This window comes from Pristis pectinata, chromosome 4, assembly GCF_009764475.1.
Source record: "Pristis pectinata isolate sPriPec2 chromosome 4, sPriPec2.1.pri, whole genome shotgun sequence".
NCBI lineage: Eukaryota > Metazoa > Chordata > Chondrichthyes > Rhinopristiformes > Pristidae > Pristis > Pristis pectinata.
This window is the reverse complement of record NC_067408.1, coordinates 14,452,518-14,470,479: the sequence shown is the minus strand read 5'-3', so window position 1 is coordinate 14,470,479 and position 17,962 is coordinate 14,452,518. Positions and strand designations below refer to the sequence as shown.

The window sequence follows — 17,962 nt, the reverse complement described above, 5'->3', positions numbered from 1 at the left end:
CCTATGCCCTAACCTCCCCATTTCTGTATTCAGTTCCTCTGGCAATAAGCAACATTCCAAGCTTTCCTAATTACTTGTATCTGCCTACTAGCCATTAGCATCACGTATCAGGACACCCGGATCCTTCTGCATCACAGAACTCTGCAATTTCTCACCACTTAAATAAGACACAACTTCATTTTTTCTGCAAAAATTGAAAATTACAAACATTACATCATATTCCATTTACTAGATCTTTGCCCACTCGCATAACCTATCTTTAATGTCTTGTAGATTCATTATGGCCACTTCACAACTTATTTACCACCTACCTTTGTGTCAACAACAAATTTAGCAACCATTACTTCAGTGCCTTCATCCAAGTCATTTGTGTAAAGTGTAAAACATTGAGGCCCCAGCACTGTGTGGCACATCACACATTACATCTTGCTAGTCAGATGAAGATCCATTTCTGCCAACTCTCAGTTTCCAGTTAGACAACCAATATTCTATCCATGCCAAAATCCGAACAGGTTATCTCAGGGGAGTTATTTATATGCTGTATCTTGTGTTTATTGAAGTTATGTGGGACTGCTTCTCCATAAGTGAATGCTCTTGACACTTATTAAACAAATCTGTTATTATTAAAAAAAATGATATTATGAAATGGAAGCTTTTATCTGGTCTGTGTGAACTAGTTGTGTGTATTCCACTTTTGGGTCACACAACTTGTTTACTGGCATGATATTAATAAATAAATCATTCTGTGCCAACTTTTAATAGGGCTGAAAAGATTGCTGTACAAGACCCAAATGACAGCCTCGTGTTCTGTAATGATGATAATATTGGTTTCTTTGCCTCTTTTTCTTCACAATGGCATGGGATTTTCTCCTCAAAACCCCTCCTCACACCAGAAATATTACGGAGCAATACCATGCACAAGGTAGAATCTGGCAATGATTTTGCATTAATTATAGAGCATAGACATAGCCATCAATCAAGTAGAAAGTACTCTAGTATCCTATCTTTTTCATTTGTTTCACTGTAGAGTGTAATATACTGGGAGGAAAAAAATAAGTGTGCAAATTGATATGTGACATTATCAATGTGAAAATTAACCAGCAATTCATAGTGAGGAGATAACTCATGAATTGTAAATTACTATAAGGTGGTGGGTGACTTGCTCCACTTGCTAAATTTGTAATAAGACAAATATAAGCTATAATGTATCAAGTTTTAAATTGTCTTCACTATGCACCGAAGGATAATGCCATTAAGGTTGAAATTCATCTTCAGCTGATAGGGTAGTGAATATGTGTTAACATATAACATCAAACAGTCCTTCGGCCCACGATGTTGTGTTGAACTAATTAAACTAGTGATTAACCGCCTAACTAAACTAGTCCCTTCTGCCTACACAATGTCCATATCCCTCCATTCTCTGCACATTCATGTGCCTATCGAAGAGCCTCTTAAACACCTCTAACATATTTACTGCCACTACCACCCCGGCCGCACATTCCAGGCATTCACCACGCTGTGCAAAAAAATTTTGCTCCGCACGTCCCCTTTGAACTTGCTCCTCTCACCTTAAATGCATGCCCTCTAGTATTCGACATTTCGACCCTAGGAAAAAGATATTGGCTGTCTACTCTTTCTATGCCTCCCATAATCATATAACATGGTACTCCTCTTCCAAAATTCAGTTCCATTCAAGACATGAAACCAAAGTTTGGAGCACAACCCAGATGAAACCAAGTCTGTACCTCTGTTACTTTGAAAGCTGTATATATGTGGAGAGAAAGGTGGCAAAATTAGTTTACAGCCAATTTCTATCCAGATGCATCATGGCTTGGTATGGCAACTGCTCTGCCCATGACTGCAAGAAACTGCAGAGAGTTGTGGACACAGCTCAGCACATCACAGAAACCAGCCTCCCCTCCATGGACTCTGTCTACACTTATTGCTGCCTCAGTAAAGCAGCCAACACAATCAAAGACCCCACTCTCCCTCCCGCCCCTGGATATTCTCTCTTCTCCCCTCTGCCATTGGGTAGAAGATACAAAAGCCTGAAAGCACATACCACCAGGCTCAAGGACAGCTTCTATCCTGCTGTTATAAGACTATTGAACAATCCCCTAGTACAATAAGATGGACTCTTGACCTCACAATCTACCTCGTTGTGACCTTGCACCTTATCATCTAGCTGCACTGCACTTTCTCTGTAGCTGTGACACTTTATTCTGCATTCTGTTATTGTTTTACCTTGTATACCTCAATGCACTGAGTAATGAATTGATCTGTATGAACAGAATGCAAGACAAGCTTTTCACTGTACTTCGGTACATGTGACAATAATAAACCAATTCCAGTTTTTCAGCATTTAGCAAGATTGTAAAGTGGTTAAGAGAGCAAAGCTTACGCAGGGATTAACATTTAAAAGAAGAATTAACCAAATCGCAATTGGTAACAAAGTCATAAACTTGTTAATAATCTTATTGCAGAGAATGACCAGAAGAATTTTCTCTTTACTGTTTTAGAAAAATCCATTCATTGATATTTATAAATGTAATTACTATTTTTGCTCCTTTGTTTTAAAGCATCAGAATCAATTATACAGAAAAAGTCTTTCTATCTCTACTCTTTGTAAAACAAAAAAGGTGCAGACTATCAAATTGCCTATGAAATCTTGGAAGTTGGCAGTGTTTCTTATGGCCTGTTGGTGTATAAGCATGTGTGACAGCTGGCAGAAGGGAATTGTCTTTGAAAATTAATTTGTGACAGAGACTGTTTCCAAAATGCAGACTGCATTGCTGTGGTTGCTTTCATCTAGCTTCTTGTGTTCATTGCACTGCTTACATTCAATATAAACTACCAACATTAAATTGAAGCTGACTCTATTTACTATTATCTTCTGAGAAACTCTTTATTCTCAGTGAATTTTGATTTGGTGGTTTTGCAACAATGAGAATAATCAGACAGTACAATTAGCAACAGAACTGAAAAGTAATATTCATGGAATTGTCTCAAACAGCAATAAATTATAATCAAAGATAATACTGAAAACTTCAGACCGTCTCTTTGGTGAATGTGGAATCATTCCTTTAAGTATCAATCCCCTTAGATAAGTATTTCCAGTGTCCTTTAATTTGTCTTGTCTCAATCTGGACAAGTCCAATTAAAATTGCTTGCTCTTTCAAGAAGCCACATGTTTTAATTTTATTTGAATTGTGTGACCGCTTATCCTGTTTTCCAAAGCAAGTACTTATTTCCAAAATGGACTGTCATTCAGCATAAATGCATGATATGATTTAACTGGTTGCAATTCTAAAATTCAAGGGAATTATCAAGTCAGTAAAATACACTTGGGGGGGGGTGGAATGTATAAAAATCACTACATTAAATTTAACAGAGAACTGTTCAGGGCAATGAATCAAATAACTGAAGCTTTAATGAATTCATGTGACAGCTCCTTTTAATGTCACTGATACTTTTTTTTGCTTTTATGTATTTGCTCATTTTTCGAGCAGCTTTTTCTTTGCTTCTGTGGGACAATGAGAACCTATTTCATGGTTGTTCCACTCAGCTTGCACTTCACAATTTGTCCTCCCCATATGCCAGTATAAAAGCTTCTTTTTGTTTCTCCTTTTTCTTTGCCTCCAATTCTTTTCAGCTCCACAGCCCTCCCATGATCTTGGAGATGAAGATTGAGAAATAGTCAATAAATCCATTTTGCACAAAATAATTACTTAGCTTCTGCATCATATTCCGTGTTTAGATTATTTGCCTAGTTTTTAAAAAGAACTGAAATTGTAACAGTGCCAAAAGGTTGAAAATGTGTACAGAGGTTATGTGCAGCTTGCCGGCCAAGGCAGCTGACACGTGTTTAGATTTTAGACTCCCTTTATCACAACAACTGCAGACTTAGTTCTCTCTTCATGCTTTGCTAACCCAAACACATGGAGCAGGCCTCGGGACTTGTGATGATTGTGGGGTTTTGTGTGATGCAGTGGAGCTAGGATCAGTATGAAAGGGAACAAATTGGACCTGTAGCTTGAGGGATGCTGAATTGTAGAATTGCTACAACCTAAAAGGCGGCTGATCAGGCCATCACGTTTAGGGACTACCTGTTTGCAGAGTAATCCAGTCAATCCCATCACCTTTTTCCATGTGGTCCTGCAAATTATTACCCTCTGCATAAACTATTTATTTTCACTGATACAGAGACCTTTAGGATGTCCCTAGGTGCTTTTCAGCCAGTGAAGTACATGGTGTAGTTACTCTTGATATGAAGGAGTTGAATTGTGCAAAGCAAACTCCCACAAAGATCAAAGTGCCAGATCAGAGTTACTGAAATTGATTGAGAGATTAAAATCAACTAAGATGCCATGGATATTTCCACTGCTCTTCTTTGCAATGGAACTGTGACATGCTTATAATAAAGTCAACTTGACTTGTCTATCTGAAAGAGTAAAGAGTTGGGGGGGGGGGGGGGAAGAAGGGGAGGTGGGGTCTTGGTTTAATGTTTTATCCTAACAACACAACCTGCAACAGTACACTACAGTTTCATTTCTAGAATGTTGACCTAGAATTTTAAGCTCAAGTCTCTAGTGGGATGTGAACACACAACTTTCTGACTCAGAGGCACAACTTCTGACATCTGGAGGGTTTAGCACATCCAAGTGTGGATCTTCACTGGCAAAGCACCCATTGTAATTTCAGTATTAGTTGTTAGGATGTGACATCTAATCTTTAATGGATGACAAGTGTTTGAATCCATGTCCAAGAATTGATCCTTGACATATGGGAACATGACTGAAACCTTTGTCTATGTCATTAAAAAGTTCATAGCATACCCTGGGATTTGCTGCTTAGTTACCACAAGGGCTAGCTGATCATCAACAACAGTGTAGCTCTGACTAAGCGCCAGCAAACTGCTGTGAATATTTAATTGATATTATTTTCATTTAAGGCCTTTTCATTTGTCTTTTGTTCAACAAGAAATATTACTCTTAATGGCAAGGGCTGGCACGGTAGTGTAGCGGTTAGAGCAACACTATTACAGCACCAGCGACCCCAGTTCAAATCTGGACACTGTCTGTAAAGAGTTTGTACGTTCTCCCCATGTCTGCGTGGGTTTCCTCTGGGTGCTCTGGTTTCCTCCCACGTTCCAAAGACGTACAGCTTAGGAACTTATGGGCATGCTATGTTGGTGCCGGAAGCGTGGCAACACCTGTGGGCTGCCCCCAGAGCACTACGCAAAGAAAGATGTATTTCACTGTGTGTTTTGATGTACATGTGACTAATAAGGAAATCTTGTCGTATGTCTTTATAAGAGGAAATTTTCTGCTTGGACACTTCAGGAGTGAATTTGGGAAATAAAACAACTTACAGGCTGTGATTTTTCTCTCTATGAAAATATCTACCCCTTGTGCTTTCCAGTCCTCAACAATCATGTTCCTTCTCTCTTTCAGATTTGCCTGGAGCTGCTTGCAATCAGCTGCAGAAGGCAGAAGCTTTCCTTCTGGAACGGCATGAGAAAGAGGTGCAAAGGATCAGAGAGGAGCACGAGGAGGAGCTTGCACAACTCAGGGAAGACCTGTGTTCAACGTACAACACAGAGAAGCAACAGCTTCAATATCTACATGCAGAGGAAATTGAGAAACTGAAACAGGAACTGCAAAAGGTTTGAACTATAAATGGAGGATAAACTCTGACAACTCTACTTTGTGGCTGATGTGCAAATTGCACGTGGAGGGCAGAAAAGGGTGTATCCTCTGCCCAGTCTCCAAGAAGTAAAATTTAATTTGTTTACCCTATGACGGGGAGAAAATTGGGTGCAGTGCAATGCAAATTGAGCATGACGACTTCTGTACTCAATTTTGTCAAATGTTTCTATTAATGAAATTGTGGGGTCATTCAAGATTTGATAAACAATCTGCCATTGTAGAGATAGAGAGATGGAGTTTGTAGTTAGCTTGGTTGGTCACGAGGCCCTTCACTTGGGAATGATATCTGTGCTCTGACACAAAACCAACAACCTGACATTGTCATACTCACAGAATTATGCCTTACACACAGTGCTGGACTCTACCATCATAATCCCTGGTTACACTCCCACTCAGCAGCAGGACTGACCCACCAGAGGTTAAGGCACAGCGGTACATGTGCAGGCATCAGTGGTCTGGGAGTCTTCAACAGTGAAGCCTCATGGCATCGTCAAACTTGGTCAAGGAAACCTCGTCTTGCCTCAGCCAATGAATCAGTGCTCCTCACTTGGAAGGACATGATTGCACTCTGGGTAAGGGATTTTAATATCCATCATCAAGATTGGCTCAGTTGCTTCACCACGGACTGCATTGGCCAAGTCCTGAAGGGCCTCGCTACCAGATTTGGTCTGTGGCAGGTAGTGAGCCAACCAAAATGAAGGATATTGAAACTGGACTCTATCAAATTCTCCAACTTTAGGTAACTTGATCTTTCTGTCTGCATCAGAACTGGCCACTTCGACCTGCCATCTATCTGTGAATTTTGGTTCAGTTTTCCTCTGTCCATTAGCATAGCCTGACACAAACAAAGAGGAACAAGTAATCCCTAACTGCCCCATTAACCTATTTGACCTGTTCTCACCCAATTGCAGATGCTTCGTTTGTCACAGACTTAAAACATTAATCCTGTTTCTCTTTCTACAGAAGCTGCCTGACCAGCATTTTCTGCTTTTATTTCAGATTTCTGGTATCTGCAGTTTCTCTTTCTGAGTTTCAAAATGAAGGATAAACATTTAACAGTCTACCTAACAGCTCATGACAGCCTTGGTAGGAGTGTCAACTGCACAATCCTTGTGACAGTCCAGTCTTCACACAGAAGACAGGCTCCAGCATTTCTAATGGTACGACTGTTGTACTAAGTGGGATGGACTCAGAACAGATCTGGCACCTGTCAAATGCTATCATCAGCAGTAGAAATGTATTCTGTCAATACTGACATGGGCTGGCATGTTTCTCACTCAAGCAGCTCTGGTTCATTAAAGTCAGAGGAGTATCTTAAGAGCTGCACCTGGTGTTCCTTAACCTGGTTGAGCTGCAATACAGGAGAACATCAGTGCTAAACAGCAAGAATAACATGGAGCTTAGTGTTCCTATAACCACCATTCCAGACCAAAGTTCTGCAGCCCTGCCACATCCAGCTATGAATGACTGTGGTCAATGAACCTGCTGATGCAAGGAGGTGGCTCCAAGTTCATCCCCATCCCAAACATGTGGTTGACTCTTAATTGCTTCTTGGTTTGGGGGCAATTAGGGCTAGACAATAAACGCTGTCATTGCTGGTTTAAAAAAAATTACAAATAGATGGTGGACCCCATCATGTGATTGCCAGTGTCAAAGCTGAAACACTTGCAACCATTTTCAACTAAAATTGGTGATTCATTCGGCTTCTCCTTGAGATCCCCAGCATCACTGAAACCTGTCTTCAGTCAATTTGATTCATTCCACACAATATCCAGAAATAATTGAGAACACAGGATGCAGCAAAGACCATGGGAGCAGATAAAGTATCAGCTGTAAAACTGATGAGATGCATCAGAATATTCTAGCCAAGCTGCTCCAATGCTGGCATATCCCTGACAATGTGGAAAATCGCCCAGCTATGTCCTGCTTTCAAACACCAGAACAAATCCAATCTGGCTACTTGATGTTGAATTTATTCTGAATTACTCAATCAGCAATAAAGTGATAGAAGATTTTGTCGGCAGTACAATCGAATGATACTTACTCACCAATGATCTAATGCTTCATGTGTAGCTTGGGTCTTGCCAGTACCACTCACCTCCACATCTCATTAAACGCCACCATCCACAAAGTACAGCTCAAGATCTTAGTACTATCCAGGTCAAACCGGCCTGCTTAGCTTGAACCCCATACGCCAGCTTCAAAGTTCATTTCCTCCGCCATCAGTGCACTGAGGCTGCAGTGTGCTCTAGCCACAAAAAGTATGGCAGATACTTGCTAAGGCTACTCTGACAGCACCTTCCAAAGCAGTGATTTCTACCACCAAGAAGGACAAGGGCAGCAGGCTTGTTGGAGTACCATCAGTTGCAGTTCCTCTCCAAGTCATCCTCACTTGGAAATGTATCACTGTTGTTCCTTCGTCATCACTGAATGTAAGCTCTGGAACTCCATTCTCAACAGCTTTGTGGGAGCTCCTTCATCAGAAGGACTGCAGCAGTTCAAGAAGACAGTTCTCCACCATCTTCTCAAGGGCAGTTAGGATAATGGACAACGTCTTACCAACAATGTCCACATCCTGAAAAAGATGAATAGATAAAACTTGCAATGATGGTGCCTGAAATCTCTCAAAAATATTTACATCCTTTGGAGTGCAATCACTGTGGAAATGGCAGCAGTGTGGTACAGCAGGTAGAGCTGCTGCCTCACAGCTCCAGTGACCTCGGTTCTCTGGTGCTGTCTGTATGGAGTATGCACATTTTTGCTATGTTTGCATGGGTTTTCACTGGTTGGTTGGTGGGTTAAGTGGCTAGTATAAATCATCCTTTGTGTAAGTGGGTTATTGGAGAGTCAGGGTGGAGTTAATGGACATGTGAGAAAGAAAAATTGCAGGGAAATAAGTGGGGGAGTGGAAATGATGGGAGTGCTCTGGGAGCTGGCATAGACTCGATGGGCTACATCTCTCCTTCAATGTCATGGGAGAAATTTGGCAGCAAGTCTGCAAGGTGCCCGGCCATTTAATAATTTGGTGAAAGTTGAATGCTCATCCACATACTGAGGGATAGCCTCCTGACTGTGTGCAGATGAGAGTTTTGAGGTAGTAAGCAAAACCATTAGCCAGATTGCAGTTGATCCAGACTCCCACCCATTTCCCTCGCACTCTTTTCCCACAGCTGGTTTGTGCAGCTCTGTAGATCCAAATAATTTCAAAGTCTCGATTCTGCAGCTAGTCCACGATTCTGAGTAGTCCACGAGAAGCTGCTAGGCCTCAGAAGGTGGATCCTGACATCCTGCCCTGATGGCCTTTTGATAGATCACTACTGTCTAAGACATTCAATAGTTTTCAAATGTCTCTGATAATCAGACCATTTTAAAACAGTTCAAATTGAATTAAATATTTTTTTAAAACTTAAACACATCAACAAATAAAATAATTTTTAGAAATGTACTTAAAAACAAAGATAAAGTAAAATAGAAAAAGCAGAAGATAATAAAACTTTAATCCACTATCTCATTGTTTGGATATTATGATGGTTTGGCATCTGCCTCATAAAATGCTGATTCACACATTCTCTTTAACACATCAGAGGCCTCAGTCCATGAAACTTGGTTTGCTAGAAAATTTATTGTACGATTGTATAATATCTTTTCAAAAATAAAGTGTGTTGGAGTATTAATTGGAATAACATTCAATGGTCTTGAAAACCTACCAGTCCGGCACTATCAAAGTCCCAAGTATGCTGAATTAATGATGTTTTACCATACTTGCACTTAAATTTTCAGTTAAATGAAAAGAATCATACTTTGCAGACCAGACATTAGTGCTAGAAAGAGCAGCAGGCTGTGAAGTGCATCTGGTCATTCAATGCAAGGCACTTATTTGCAGTCTCTGGACTAAATAGAGAGTCCATTGGTAGAGTTGCAAGGTCAAGTGTGCCAGCGTCTGTTCTGCCGTTGATTTCTGACTTGTACAATACAATGCAATGCACAGACATGGACGTCAGAAGTGAGCTGAATCACAAGATTGGTTCTCAAAGGAGCTACTGGCAAATAGTTAGGAACACTTTGGGGGCGTTTCTAGAGTTGCTTTGATTATGTCAGTTAGCTAAGGAAGGGACCAGGGAAGGTCCGTTAAAGTGATATGGACCACAGAAGTAAGGAATTAAAAGAACTGAACTGAGTGACTGTGTTTTAAAGGCTCACATGGAGCTGAGGAGCCAGAATGCATTAAAGTCACACCAATACTCTGCAATGCCATGTATTGGTGTTCCATCAATATACAAATGAATTCTTCCTGAAGGTCATTTGTTAAGTTTTACTGATTTGTTGGACTAGGTATTATCCCAAGAAATAACGAAATAATGCAAGAACAAAATAACATAAAATTTGGAAACAGTGTTCCATTGCATATTTTGAAAATAATTACTGCTATGGAAGAATTCAACTAATGATAACAATTTCTAGGATAAACCAACATAGTTCTATAGCTCAAGCATTTAAGTGTTCAAGTTTATTGTCATAGATGTACATACACACGGTATAAACGCCTTGAAAATTAGCTTTTGCAGCAGAGTACGTTACAAACATGACAAACACAAGTTAACATAAATTATACACTACTTGCATGACAAAATAAACATAGTGACAGTAATGCAAGTTGAGAGAGAGTAAAAGAAATATCATCTGAGGTAATATTAGGATTTAGATATAGCCTTTCATTCAGTTCACACAATGTGTTTTGAGATCCAAATCTCTATCAGGCACCTAGATACTTTCAGATAATGTAGATGTCGGATTTATATTTTTGACAATGGGGGAATACTTGTTTAAGATTTGGAGTAATGAGTTGCTTTGTTTATTGTTAGAAAGAAGGAGAGCTGTCAGACTCCAGAATAGTGGAACTGAAAGGCAGACACTCCGAGTACGTCAAGTCCCTCAAGGAAGAATGTGAGACTGCATTAGCAGGTATTGTGCATTCATGCTCCTCTTGAATAATATTTGTTCTGAGTGTGAGTGACCTCACTTGGCCTCTTTTTCGTTTAAAGAGAAGACCGATTTGCCATCCATAGTAGCAAATATTTACACTTTGCAGATAATTTGAACAAAGATTGTGATAAAGGTACCTAATGCCAGTTCAATAGAAGCAACAGAAAAGACTTGTTTTACGTGGAATAAACTGAAAAAGGATAGCTTCATACTGACTGTGAAAAGCAAACACCTACTCGTATAATCCTGGTTTATAAAAACTGTTTTAGCAACGGTTTCCATAGTAATAGAGATCTGTTAGTTCCATTCACTAACAAGCCACTCCTGTACAGTTTTTCAAAGAAGTTTCCTGATCGGAATTAAATTGGCATAGTCTCAGTTTTTTTTTCAGAACCTTACCCAACATTGTTGTCCACTTACAGGCCGCCCTGCGCTGGTCATCTTTCACCCCAGTTTCTCTGAGACAGATTTGCATTCTAACCTTTGGGACCCTTGCCCAGCTGAGGTAAAAGTTGGTCCCCACCCTGTCCAAAGCCTTGCATGTTTCCAGGGATATTTTGATGGAATCTATCTATCAACATTGTCAACTTTCTTGATGATTCCACTGGCACTAAACTTCCCTGTGGGTCTTGTTAAAATTCTTGTTATTTTTCTATGGACTGTGAATGTGCTGAAGTCAATCTGAAACCCGGCAAATATAATATTTGGCTCAGATTGTGTTTCTAATACTCCTAATGAATTGGAAAAACTGAGTCATCCCATTTCAATGATTCCTTTTGTTTCTAAGAGGCGATAACTGCATTTTAAGGCTGTGTCCCTTGAAGATATGCACAACCAGAACTGTGCCCGCCCCAACCTTGTCTCCCCTCAGTTTCCCCATTTTCCTTCCCGCGCAAATACATGGTTCTCCATAGGGTAATATAAGGAGATCCTGCTCACCGGTTATAGAAACTCCTCAATTAACATTGAAGTCAATAGAAACATGATAGTTTCACCAGCTGTACAATTTGGTGACAAGTCGTAAGTTCATTTCTTTGTATAGTCTCTGAATAAGTGCAATCAGTATCCTGAATGCACCAACTGATCACAACAATTGAACACTTCAGACAATGTGCCAGACTCCTCTACTACAGACAGGGCAGCATTGTAGTATACAGGCATAAAGGAATGTCCTGGGAATTCTCAATATTGACTCTAGACCCCAGGAATTCCCATGGCATCAGGTCAAACCCAAGCAAGGTAACTTCCTCTTGATTACCACCAACCATCCAATTCAGCTGATGAATCAGGGCTCCTCTGTGTTGAACAACACTTGGAAGGAGCACTGAGAATACCAAGGACAGGGAGTACTCTGGGTGGGGGCCCTCAAAGTCCAATATAAATGGTTTGGTGGCACCACTATGGCAGATACCTGAGTAACTCTGAATGTCAAAGCTATAGATTGAGAAAGATAGTCTGTGAACCAACACAAGGTGCAGTAGGGCTGCTGAAAGTAGCGCCAGTCTTACCTAAAATAAGGTGCAACACTGGGTCCATGCATGCTTAACTGCAAATACTGCATGCAATAAATCAATGTGCCTGTGATGCTATTACAAGCAAGCTTTTCATTCTACCTGTACCTCGCCATACTTGTGTACATTACAATAAGCTCAATTTGAGCCAAGCTATCTCTCAACCAGTGGATCAGACCAAAGCTCTGCAGTCCTGCCACATCTAGTGTGAATGGTAATGGCAATTAAACGACCAACAAGAACAGGAAATTCCAAGAGCATCCCTATTCTCAATGATGGTGTCATCCAGCATATGAGTGCTAAAGACAAGGCCGAAGCATTATGTTCAACCAGAAGTACCAAGTGAATCATCTGTCTCGCCTTCCTTCTGAGACCACAGCCATCACAGAAGATTGTCTTCAGCCACTTTGATCCACATGTGATATCAAGGAACAACTGAGAGCATTAGATGCAACATCCCACCTGAAGAAGCACACTGCAAAGCTAGCTGCATCTCCAGTGATGTTGTGCTGCTACAATAACAACACTGGCCTCTGCAAGACAATGTGGAAGATTGCCCAGATACATCCTCTCATGCAAAAAGTAGAATAATTGAATATGACTAATTCCTATCCAATCAACCTACACTCAATCATAGAAGTGGAAGGTGTTCCCAAAAATACTACCAAGCGCCACCTATTCACCAATAACCTGCTGACTGATGTACAGTTTGGATGTCACAGGGTGACTTAAGTCCAGCCCAGATCACTGCCTTGGTCCAAACATGGACCAAAAAGCTAAATTCCAGAAGTAATGTGAGAGTGACTGCCATCAAGGCAGCATTTGACCAAGTATGGGACCAAAGAGCTCTAGTAAAACTGAACTTGATGGGCATCAACGAGAAAACACTCCAGTGTTTGGAGTCACAGCTCATACAAAGGAAATCAGTTGCAGTTATTGGAGGTCACTTTTTCCTGCCCCTTGCAAGAGTTCCTCAGGACAGTGTCGCAGGCCCAAACATTTCCAGCTGCTTCATCAGAAGTACAGTTATTGAGTTGACAGTCACATGTAATTCAGTTCCATCTGCAACTCCTCAGCAAATGAAGCAGCCCACATGTACATTCAGTGAGACCTAGACAACAATCAAGCATTAGGCTGATAAGTGACAAGTAATATTCATGCCACAAAAGTGCCAGTCAGTGATCAGCAAAAGAGTTGCTATTGACCAGAACCTCACCTGGACAAATACTGCCCAGAGGCTGGATGTTGTATGGTGAGTAAATCACCTCCTGACACCCCAAAGCCTTTCCATCATCTCCAGGTCACAAGTTGGGGTGGTGATGGCATCCAGTTGCTTGGATGAATACACATTCTGCAATCCAAGAAGCTCGGCAGCATCTAAAACAAAGTAACCTGCTTGATTGACACACCATCGACCTCACTAAACTTTCATTCCTTCCACAAAATACACTACATTTACCCACCTAACTTATTTCAACAGCTTCACCCAAACCTGCAACCTCTACAACCAAGGAGGACAAAGGCTTCAAGCACTTGGGAACATCTCCATCTCCATGTTTCCCTCCAAGTCGTACACTCTCCTGACTTTGTAAAGGAATGACAATACATTTCCATCGCTGGGTCTAATTGTGGAACTATCTCCCCAGCAGGACCTCAGCACCTTCTCAGGGATAACCAGGATGGACAATAAATGCTGGCTTTGTCAGTGATGCTTATCCTGAAAAATGAATAAACAAAACAAAGTATTACACCTTTGGATTGGCTGGAACATGTTAGCAACATGTTACTGCATCACAGCATCAAAATAGGTCCTCTCTTTAGTGGACCCTCGTCTTTGAATATGTTGTGGCTTCCCAAATTTGAGTCACAGAATTGTGGAAAATTTGAGTCACAGAAGGAGGTTATTCCACCCATCATCATCTTGCTGTTCAAAAAAAAGAGCTACTTATACCTTCACCACTTATACAAAGATGACCAGAGAATCACCTGCAATGGGTTTCTATTTACAGCACAGAAAGAGGTCATTCAGTCCATTAGGTTCATGGTACCTCCCAGAAGAGAGTTTTCTCCCTCATTATTTTCCCCTGTAACCCAGGAACTGATTCTTTCCCCTTTCCCTATTAACTCCCCTTTGATACTTTTTGTCATTAACCTACAATTAAGGGGTAGGTTACTCTAGCCAATTAACCTACCAGCACATCCTTGAGATGTGGAAAGAAAGTGGACACCCAGTAAAAAAACACTAGGTCACAGGGAGAACCTACAGGTTCCTTCTGGACAGCACTTGAGGTTTGGATCAAACCTGGGATCCTGAAGCTACCTGCTGCATCACTGTATTGTCCTTCTCTTCCTGCAGCTGCCCAGTTACCTCTGGTATCCTCCAAGGATCTATCCTTCACCCCACTTTCCTACTTATTTACATGCTGCCCTCTGTAACACCATCTACAAGCATATCGTCAGTTTTCACATGGATTCTAACGACACTTATCTCGACCTCATTGATGCCGATCCACCATTTAAAATTACCAGTCTGTCCAATATTTCACTGAAATAGCTTATCCAAATTTTCTTCCAGTAAAATTTTGGACAGACTGGAACCATTGTCTTCAATCTCCATGACAGAATCTGAAGCCTGGCTACTGACTCCATCCCTTTCTCTGGCAACTGGCCGAACCTGAACCACAGTTTGCTATACAAGACCCTGAAATGAGTTTTGGACCAAATATCTCTACCCTCATTAAGATGGCTTACAGTCATCTCTGTGACATCAACAGAGATGTCACAGAGATGCCAATAAAACCTTCAACTTTCTCTTATCTCTAGAATAATCATGTTATAATATTAAATCATGGCCTCCCTTGTTCTATCCATTGTAAACTCAATTTTACGTGAAGCTCTGCTGCCCATGTCCTAACAATTCATCCAGCAGTTTCTGGCCTACACTGCCTCCCAGTTGATGTTAACATTTTCACCCTTTATCCCCATTTTCTTCCCCAGACTTTAAATACTGAGATATTTGTACAATTCTAGTTCTGGCCTCTTAATAACCTGCAGATTTAAGCTCTCTACTGTTGGCAGCCATGCTTTCAGCTGACAATGCCCTTGACACTGGAATAACCTCCCTAAATCCTTCCTCTCTCACCTCCTTAAAGAGGCTCTACAAATGGAATGCCTCTAGCCAGGATTTTGGGCATCTGCCCCAAGATCTCCTTACACTCGGCTCCAATTTTTAATGATTACGTTCTTGTGAAGCACATTCAGAGGTTCTCCTTCATTAAAGGCACCTAGTAAATGGAAGCTGTGGCAATTACAAACTACAAATCTATTCTCAGTGTACTTTGTCTTTATGTTTTCAACCCTAACAATCAAAGATTGATGGAGTCTTCTTGAGATGAAAATGTGCTTTTATTTAACTTATATCGTGAGCAGTACAGGAGCTGTGTTAATTACTCCAGAGCTGCTAATTGCCATCAAGGCTTCAGTAGCTGCCAAATATGCAAAGGATAAAAGTCATTCTTTGGCAAATTCTAACCGCAGCTTATGAAAAGGAACAAACTATTCCATCGTACACTAAACCAGGCTCAGAACAGTTAACATCTGCCAACAGGCCAACAATTTGTGTAAGATAATATTTTCTTTTCAAATGTTTCCTCCCAAAGTAATTTACAGGGATCCAGATCTGTGAGCATCAGGCAGCCTCTAGCATGTTGCCCTCATTGTTGTCCTTCATACAGCGTGAATCAACAGGTTAATTAAGCAGGCCAGGATCCATGAATGAGTCCTATCGCTTCTCAATGTGAATACACACACATGCAGGGATCCAAAAATAGCAAAGACGGACAACAAACCTTGCTTACTCTTCCCTTGCATACCTTAAAGTTATGGGGGGCATTTATAGAACACATGCCTTACTCTGTGTGTAACAGCTAATTTGGTGCAGACCAGTGATTGAACCTGGGGCATTTCTAGTCTCTTGGGCTCTGATCCACATGGAGATTAGTTTTTGCCTATGAATTTCTTAACTATGGCCTAAATTAAAATATCAAAAGTAAGACCCAGGGCAAATTCTATTGAACAACTAATACAAGGTAAAAATCCAGAACACACAATGGATTGATATCCCACCAACACTCAGAAGTAAATCAACACAGGTTTCAGAGCAAAACTAGGGAGGGGTGGTAGCAACAGCAATTCAGCCCACTGCATTTCCCAGTCATGAATATAAATGCACAGAAAACTTGCAGGCACTGTGCTAAGGGACTTACATTCTCTGCATTTTCGAATCATGTGCCTTACACCACACACTTAGTGGGGAAAAAAAAACCTTGAATCCCAGTAGGATCAATATAATAAAAAAAAAGTAAATGAAAAGAACTTATTTATTGCAGTCAAGGGTTTCAATGACACCAGCACTTTATAACAACACAAGTAATTGGCCAATAAGCACTGGATGAGTTATGTAATGACTAATTTAATGCCCAAACAGCAAATGCAAAAATTACCTCAATGGCAAGAGATTCTCATTGCAGAATTAAGAGAAGCAAAGACAACTGAAACAGGTGATAATTTGACATAACCCAATACAGCAAGATATGTTGAGGGAGAATTGCAGACAAACTTATGAAACAGAACAACTGGGGACACCATAATCCTCAAGCACTCCGTCACTCACACAATGTAGCTAAATTAGACTTTGGAATGTAAGGAGTCACAGACCCTTTAAACACAAGATGAAAATGGACACGGGCACTTGAAATAGACACACCAAAACAAGAACTGGCATAAAGCCAATGGATATTTGGTTAATAAAAAAGCTTTTGCAACTGAACATAAAGATAGAAGGCTTGTAACAGCACGTACAGTGTACACATTAAATTACACTGTATTACTTTCTGTTTTTATTATGTTACCAAAATATTAAGCCCTTACTGGGGTTGATCTTGAGAGATTTTGCTACCAGAGGGGAACCTCACTAGTGTCAAGTATATTTGCCACTGAGGGGGATACAACACTGAAACCCTGGTTCTCCAACTCACATTTGCCTCTCTAGTGATATTACTCGAGGAAGTTACCTTGGATCTGTTAGCCTTGACTCAGTGGTTGTCACAGTCAATTAATTCAGGGGATTTTGGGTTCAAGCTCCATTATATATGCTTCTTTTAGATAGGGCTATGGATTCTTGATTATTAAGTATATTCAAGACTGAGATTAATAAATTTTGGACCCTAGGGGGAAAAGAAGTGAAGGTGTTGTGGTTGAGTATCAGCCATAATATTACCGAGTGACATTGTAGGCTTGAGCACCTAGTATATCCTTTTCCAGCTCCTACTTTTGATGTTCCTGTTCTCTAAAGGGAATTACATTTGTACTTGAAAAGGCAAAATTTGCAAGTCTGTAGGGGTAAAGTGCTGACGGGACTAATTCTTCAAGAAATCAGCACAGATAACAAGGATCCAATTGCCACTTGAGAGATACCTGTGGACCCTATCTCTTTCAGGTCTTGGCCTACAGGTATTTCCCTCTGTAGATGCTGCCTGACCCATTGAGTTCCTCCAGCATTTTGTGTGTGTTGCTCCAGATTTCCAGCATCTGCAGTTTCTCTTGTGCCTGCCTCTTGAGATGCATGGTTCTGTAATTCTGCTTCAATAAAGTAAACAATGTCTCAGCATTATAAATGAGATCCAATAGCCAAGAGAAAGTTGCCCTAAAGTCCACTGAAGTTTTACTGTACATTATTTTCTGCAAATTCCCAAAGCCTCG

General features: G+C 40.7%; 1 protein-coding gene across 1 annotated transcript in view; it reads left to right on the top strand.

The window, feature by feature from the left end:
• Positions 1-17,962, top strand: part of LOC127569606 (coiled-coil domain-containing protein 69-like) — a 40,963-nt gene that overhangs the window by 16,691 nt on the left and 6,310 nt on the right. Inside the window, exons 3-4 of the mRNA XM_052014391.1 lie at positions 5,454-5,665; positions 10,571-10,670. Of these exons, the coding sequence (XP_051870351.1) occupies positions 5,454-5,665; positions 10,571-10,670 (312 nt within the window). The remainder of the gene's footprint in view (positions 1-5,453; positions 5,666-10,570; positions 10,671-17,962) is intronic.